Source organism: Anopheles bellator, chromosome 2, assembly GCF_943735745.2.
Source record: "Anopheles bellator chromosome 2, idAnoBellAS_SP24_06.2, whole genome shotgun sequence".
Lineage (NCBI taxonomy): Eukaryota > Metazoa > Arthropoda > Insecta > Diptera > Culicidae > Anopheles > Anopheles bellator.
Genome location: NC_071286.1, coordinates 45,337,007 through 45,345,225, shown reverse-complemented (window position 1 = coordinate 45,345,225; position 8,219 = coordinate 45,337,007). Strand labels below are relative to the sequence as shown.

Sequence of the window (8,219 nt, the reverse complement as noted above, 5' to 3'; positions counted from 1 at the left end):
TCTCTCTCTCTCTCTCTCTCTCTCTCTCTCTCTCTCTCTCTCTCTCTAACACACAAACACATTTTCTCGGCACGGGATACGCAATTTAATCGATGAGGCTAAATTGAGTTTTCATTAAAGTTTAATCTGCAATTTTGTCACCCGGCACGGGGCGCTGCTTAGAGTCATCACTTTCCAATCTTTTTCAGCCCCCGCAAGGGCGGTTTCACCTCCACCGCCATCTTGTGATAGGAACCGTAAAGTTGAAAATTTAGGACGGAACTGTCCATCCGTAGTCGTGGAAAGGCCAACAACTTAATCCTGTACCGTGCTGGACCGGGTCATTCCAGTTTCGATTTGAAGACAGTCTGAAGCGTTCGAGGGCATCTGTTCGCCCGGCATCGGCAGTCCTTTTTTTGATTGGTGGCCAAGGAAAAGGTAACGATATACGGTCTATAATAGATAGTAGCTAGCACCATATTTTCCTGGCGGTCGTGAGAGAGAATATTGGAACTGCCTTTTCGTACTTTACAATATAAATGTTTAAGAAAAAATAAAAGAGTTAAATATTGAGGTTTCCTCTCGAAGCACTTTCTATGGAAGGACGAATGGCCCGCTAAATAATGGGAACATAATTGATGGTACATTGAACATGTGTAGCAAAATATTCCATTACTCTGTGTCTGTGTTGGATCCTATGTTTCCTAAAAGAGAGGTACCGTATTCAAGTGATCCCGTGAACGGTAGAATAACACATTACAAATCTTTAAAAGGTCAATTTGCACTCCAGCGAGTGGCGCAAGCGTTTATAATCGATTGGAATCCCAAGCGGATAATGAGTAATTGTCATAAAAATCTCTTTAGTGTGTGTAAGGACCTGCCAGATTGCTTTGAACATTGTTCTCTTGTTCATTCAACTGTTGTAAATTGGTAATTATTCAAGTTTGAAGGATAGCTACAAATATTTTCATCAACTCTGCCAAAGAACGTTCATGTGGTATTCGTTCCAATACTTTTGAGCTGTATGCCAAGGACATTGTGTGTTGGAAGAAGAAACAGCAAACGAAAAGTTGTGGAATGAAAATTATTTTAATGCTGAAATTAATTAATTTTGAACAATTTGTTGGTACGTAGCACGTTGCCATTTTAGCTACCAACAGAAACACTCATCACAAAAAAGGCGAATGTGCCAAATAAGCATAATTCTCACGAAGCCTGCAGCCATTGTGCATATGACACATACCGAGCGAATTATCCTTTCGGAACAATTGAATCGTAATTTCTGGAATTATTTGCCACTCGCGCCAGAGAAGAGAAGAAGAAACCGGCCACCATTTCACACCCGACATTACGAACCATTGCACAATAAACAACTCGTTGCGGAACAGGAATGAAATTTAATTTAATCCTTGCAAAAATACTACGTACACCTTCGCCGCGGGGTGCCGCTTACGGCTCGATGGAGACCGTTGAATAATGATCCAATTTTTCACCGAAACACACACGCGACAGTATCACTTCCTCATCGGGGAGGCGCATGTTTCCGATACTGTTTTGAGGTGTCTTTGTGGAATACCTTTATGTTTTTAAAGATTTTTCGCGATCCATCCAGTAACTGGAATCTCTGGCTGGAAGTTCAAAAGGTTGTTAATTGCTGACAAAGAAAAGGGAAAAGGTCATGGCTATGGACTCGGTCCCCTATAAAATTCAGCAAATAAGCAAATTACACTAAATCAGCTGCGTTTGACTGTTTCGGCTTCACAATGAGAATATCTTGAATTTGGTTAGCAAAGTGACTGCATTATGATTGTTACGACTGGAATCATTCTCAAACTCATCTCAACTCAACTCAACTCATCAAACGCATTGTCTCAAACTGCATTTCACTTCGAATTTAAAACTGCCATTGGTTTTAACGATCTCTTAGAGCATTTTTTCACGAAGTTCATTCACTGATTGGCTCATTTAAATCGCGACATTCTACTGTGTATATTCACATTTTGTCTCAATTTTATAGGCAACGGTTTTCCAATTACGTTAAACAGGTACACTTTTTCCTCCACAGAGCGTATGCTGCGTGCGCCTTGATTCAATTGGTTCTCATGAACTTCGCTATCCTTCGCTTGTTAAAATGGACAAGAGAGTACGCCATTGCGTGAAAACTGTTAAATTGAAAATTTCACAAACCCGAATCATTCGCGCGTTGCAGCGCCATGACCGTTAAGCTTCAGTCGTGTCGTTGTTTTAATGGTTGTTTTCCGAATTGCTACAGTGCTTCCGGCCAACTCTCGGGTAAGGCCGAAAGGGTTTGTGATTCTGGTGTCAGGACTGGGATTTTGTGTACCGATTGCCTGGGGAATCTGTACACCGTGGAGTTGATTGATACAGGAACGTGATTCAAATCTCCCATTCGTACATCGAACCACGCGGCCGGGCCACTAACGTCCGCCAATAAAGTAAAACCATGCGAACAGCACACGTGTGGTGCTTGGCGGTTTTCGCGACCTGATTTTAAAATGCACTGCAAACTGGCACTCACGAGCTATTTCCATTTTTTTGTATCTTGTCTGTTATAGAGGGTCAGAGATTCACTCTCCACCGGTAGAGTTTTTCCCAAAAATATTGACAGTCCTAGTTTTTCCTAGTTTTACTTTTCACCATTTCCATGGAATTTCAACTTTTGGTGTTCAGTAGCGAATGCACCGACCTACTGGCTGCCACCGTTGCACTGGTGTCCTCGGTTCGGATGGGGCTTTATTTTATTGCAACTGCGTCAAGCGCAATTGTCGCCACCAGAAGTCGATGAGTGGTTACAGACATGTTTGTTTGATGTCACTATTGACCGTTGAATAGAAATTTGGTCAAAATAATAGAATGGAACAACTTTTATAACATTGTGATGCGTATAATAACCTCCGCACCTAATTGTTACATAAAAGTCTAATGATTAATACCGAAGTCACTTTAAAGTAGAACCGTTTATTGCTCTATAGTAGACAGATTTACAGACTACGATTTTGCGATAGACGATGCCAAAAATGGGTAACCATATAACTAATTACAATGATTAAACTTAAGGTTTTTTTATGTTGTTGATGTATTGCAATAATTTAGCTCGTGGTTCATTGGTTAAGGATCTGTCTTCCTTTTTTTGTGTGAACTTTTCAAAGTAAACAAAAAGCGAATCGGTCTGAGCTATGTTCGGCAGTCGTAGTGCTCGGTTCGAAGTGCTCCCATTTTGGTCCCCGCCGGCAGATCGCTTGCCCCATAGTGCGCTAAATGTGGCGATGGTGTGACCCAAAGTTTATCTTTTATTAGTTTGCATAAACACGACCTCCAGGATTCGCCGAACGTCCGCCTCACGCACCTCAGAGCTAGTGGGGCAAGGATGACTGATGCTACCGGGAGATATGAATGGCCCGCTACCATTCGGGACGATGGAAGTTCGCTGGCCATGTGCTGGGTGGCGTAAGGTTTCGAAAGTTACGTTTTATTTAATTTTTACAGAACCATACACTTGAGGGCGTAGTGGAGCGAGGATGTGGGAAATTGAATTCTAGGACACGCCGGGCACGGTGTCGAATGTCCTCGTGAGGGTCCTTTCGCTGCACGGAACAGTGTTTCGCTCGGTTCTGCAAGCCCCCGTCAGTGGGACGGAGATTTAGAGCGGTAATATTTACACTCCAGGCCAAGGGACATTTGCCAGGACCGGGGACTTGTTTGCACAAGTCCGCCCAGTTGTCTGTGTTCCTGTGGCTGTGGATTCCGCTTTTTATGCACTCAATCTGGTCAAAAGTGTATGCAGTGCAGTTGGGAAACTGGATTTGGACGATATTGAGCAAAAGTTGGGTTTGATTTCGCTTCCTGCCTCGTTCGGCCGAGGAAGAATTTAGCACGCGCAGGTTGCCAGGTCGAACGTTGGCTGTGACTAGCCATAACGGGGTGTAGTTCGGGAGTTTCATAAACTTCGTATTCGGAGTTTTATTTTAATTTGACCCGTTTTAATGGCCGTTCCGATTTTCGTTTCCGGAACAGGGAATCATGATTATCTGTGCTATAAGTGGCCTGTCTTCGGGTCAAGAGTTGAAAAGCTCTACCATATTAGAGTTTAAAAACTCGTAAATTATCCAACTGACTCCGGACTCCCATTACGGAGGAAAGCTACCACTGTGACGTCCGATGGATTGATGCGATCCGAACGACGAGACGATAAACTGTACTTCATCAAAGCTTCTACAAAGCGGCCCGTTGCATGGACACTCGTCGTATGAAGTGCAGGCAAGAGATAAGCGCCTAAACACGTTTTCGGTGTCACCAAAGAAAGTGAGGCTCGGGCGATGTGGGAGAATGTTTACCGACCAACCGGAGGCTTCCGACCTGAACGTGACACGGTAGTGGTTGAAGCATTCGCGGATCCTAGAGCGACCTTTGTGCGGCCTATTCTAAACATCCCAACTCCCCGGTGGATCCTCTAGACTAGCGCTGTAGGTCAAGCGTTTTGTGGTGCTATTTAATTAGCGCGACGGAGGCCATTCTAGGGCGGGAAAAGAATATTTTGTCTCAAACCTCCGGTGCAGGAGTTTGGTCCGTTCCGTTGTGATGCGGCCCCTTGGTGGGCCATAGAGCTATGCAAACAGGAAGAACGAGTGTTTACACACGAGAAACTGGGCGAGTGCGCCACACGAACCAGGATGCCAGCAATCCGGTGGCGCACGGAATCGGGCTTGCGATTGTCGGGTGTAACACGCCGGGGGCTCAGAAGTAGGCCCTACATGTTTGTCATTATCATCACGGTGGCGCAGCTCAATGCGGATGTTTTAAGGTCAACGATGCTGCCCACCTTGCACGTGCCATGGTGTGCATATTGATGGTGGTCATCATCCTTTTCCACGCACCAGTAATACCTAGGCCGGGTCCGTCACGGAAATTATCGTTGCCCGTGGTGCTAAAAGGGTGCTTGAGAGTTGCACGAGGTAATTGCTTGCAGCTAACTGTGGCCCGCCATCCCGAGGTGAAAGTGATGCAAATTAACGAGCATTAATCTATGAGGGCTCTTGGCCGGCGGCACAAAGAGAAATTGTGAGCGAACTTGGGCCGAGCCTCTCATTCATTCACTTCTTCGTTACTTCTAGCTATTCCAACTCATCTTAGGGTTATCGCATTCTAAATATATATATTTTCGAACAAACAAGGATGTTTTATGTATTACATAAACATAGTCGAACTGTGAGTAGTGAATTGTTTCATAGGACTTAACTTTAACAAAAAGGTATAAAATATGTTTGCAGTCCGCTTGAGTTATCGAAAAGAATTATTGGAGTAGAAATAGACATTTCCTATATGTTTCCTATTTGGTAAATTTAATATTGTTCACAAAATCAGATTAGTTATTCGCTGATTACCTTAAAATTTCACTTATAACACTAACTGAAAGTAAGTGAAAACGAATTGAACAATAAAACTACATTGAATTGTGTGAATTTGTGAACATGAATGAAATATTGGTGAATAATATCTTTCATTTCAAATGCTTTATGCACTAAGATATGTTTTGCTCTCAAATTGGCAAAGAGTATAATAAGTCCAGCATGGACCACATTATAATGCGCTTTGTTTCAAAAAGATACGAATTCGAACCTATTACATCAATAGCTAGGAAAGTGTGTTTCGAGTATTGCATAACAGTATCGGCTAAAACTTTGGATGTTCAAATATTAATATCTTGTTTGTTTAAAATAAACAAATTTTGTTTCGATGCCTGCATCGAATGATTCTTTGGACGATACACTTATTTATCACAAATAATTCAACATTTGTGTAGATTGTCTCACTAGTACTTAAGAAAAATTACTCTTCGGTAGTACTGTTAAAGTGCATTGAATGTGACAGTTATTAGTTTTGTATTTTTCTGTAGATAAAGTTTTCAAATATATTTTATAACAAAGATCAGGACAATTGAATGTTTTCCCAGTGGACAGGTTTTTTGATTTGTTGTGTGATCCGATCCGATCCTTTTCCTTATTGTTTGGGAAAAGAGGCTAAGTATTGGTTCATAAGTAGTTCGAGTTGCTTTAGATTTGTGATATGCAAAAAAGGGGACATTGTAGTAAGTTTGATTTCGAGTTAAAAATAATTAAATTGAACTTTCCTTTAATTGGTAGACATTTGTGTCTAGTTGTGCGTCTGTTAATTTACAATCTGTTTGAACAAATAACGGTGCGGTGCTCGAACGACAAATAGAAAGTTCCGCTCTCGCACCAATTTGGGCAAGTTTGGTCACCACAAACGCTACCCTTGACTCTACATCCTGGCGCCATTCGGCCTTGAGGTAAAACTAGAGCGGCAGCTTTCGAGAGATTGTGCGGTCTACGTTACGAACTGCATGCGTCCGTCGGTACCCTGCATGATTGGCGACATCCTGGAGACGTACCGTTCGAACACGTCGATGTCCAGTGGTCCGACGTGCACGTTCGTCCGATGGTCGGCAAACATCTGATATCCGTTGCCGCCACTGCCGATCCAGGCCGCAATTGCTATCCGGTAGAGGGTGTTCCGATCCAGAGGTTCGTACCTTGGCGTGCGGCAAACACGGCACCGCACGTCCACGCGCTGAACCCGCTGGAAGGCCGGCCGTGTCATGTTGAACACCACCCGGAGGCCGGAAAATTGTAGCACATCGGCCGTATCGTAGCGACTGGCACTGTACTCGAGAGCCTCCAGAAGATACTGGCCCTGTAGCTCGAAGGTGTCGATCGTGTTCTCGTACGGAATGGCGGTGACCAGGTCTTCGTAGGTTAACGTTCCGACACTAAGGGACGTCCGAAGGCCGCCATCGTTGGTGATCCCGATCGACGCGTACGTCCACTCGAGCTCGCTCTCCGCACGCTCCGCGTAGTAATCGACGAACGCGTCTGCTACGAAGTTGCCAAAGTTGCACTCTCCCGTCCGGCAGTCCGGTTTCGACAGGAACACCCTGGTGGAACCGACGGGTCTCACGGCTAGCGCTTCCACCTGCACCCGCCAGGTCTGAATCTCTTGCTCGATTGCCTCGTCTTTGGGGAGCGACTCATCCAGAAACTCGGTGTCACCTTCCCAGCGCACCACTTCACCCTGTTCGTCGAAGTACACCACCAGATGGCCAACGTACTTGGCAAAGGAACCGGCCTGGACGATCAGCACCTGTCGGCCGCTCGGTTGCTCCACCACAATCGGATAGCTGGCCGTCGGTGTATCGGGCCAATCCGTCCCATTGCCGTTGTGTAGCAGCGTATGCGAATGACCACCAACCACCACGTCGACATCCGGGCATTCACGGGCAATCTGCTGATCAATGGTCACCCCACAATGGGACAGGACTACAACAATATCCACACCGAGCTCGCGCATTGCGGCAGCCTCCTGGTTGATGGCCGGCACCTCATCCAAGAAGTGCAACCGCTCCGTCATGCTGAGCGTATCGGTTGCGTGGTGAATCACTCCGATAATGCCGATCCTGCGTCCTCCACGTGCTAGCACCACACTTTTCTGGTACTTTCCCTGCATCTTGGGCTCCAGACTGTCGTCGATGTTGGCCACCAACATTGGACTCTCGATGGTGTCGAGAAACGGCACCACTCCGTCGATGCCGTGATCGAACTCGTGGTTTCCGAGCGTCATCGCATCCGCCGGCAGCAGGTTCAGGAAGTGTGACGTCACGTTCCAGCGGAGCAGCGTGTACCAGATCGTGCCCTGGAAGCTATCGCCAGCGTTCAGATAGATCGGGTTCCGGTCGGCGTACTGCTGCTGGAGGGATTTGATCCGGGCCACGACCCGTCCATAGCCCCCGATGCACCGTTCGCCTTCGTCCGGTTTACAGCGCGTGGACACACTGTTTGTTTCCTCGTATCGGGCATGTAAATCGTTCACGTGGATCACGGTCAGGGGGAACAGATCACTAGTCCTCGCCTTGTGTGGCTTACTGATGACAGTTCCCTGTTCGATGGCGCCCAACGCTTGAGGCAGATTACAAACCACTGAAGACAGTGCGACAATCACAAGGCACCACCGGTGACGCACTTTTCGTCCGGTCGCGAGCGTCCACATCTTGTCCGAGCCAATTACGAACCACAACTGCAGGCTGGTGCAACCTCCAGTTGTCCGGGGGTTGAAGATAAGCCAATAAAAGTGGAACGATTACCACATGGTTACAGACGCGCGATGTGCGATGGTGTCGCTTCAATTCGAATTATCAGCTGACACGG

General features: G+C 45.9%; 1 protein-coding gene across 1 annotated transcript; it reads right to left on the bottom strand.

Moving 5' to 3' along the window:
• Positions 1–5,733: 5,733 nt before the first annotated feature.
• LOC131207594 (apyrase-like) lies at positions 5,734–8,061 on the bottom strand. Its single transcript, XM_058200214.1, has one exon. It carries the CDS (start codon positions 8,059–8,061, stop codon positions 6,346–6,348), a length of 1,716 nt encoding a protein of 571 aa, XP_058056197.1. The 3' UTR covers positions 5,734–6,345.
• Positions 8,062–8,219: the final 158 nt, after the last annotated feature.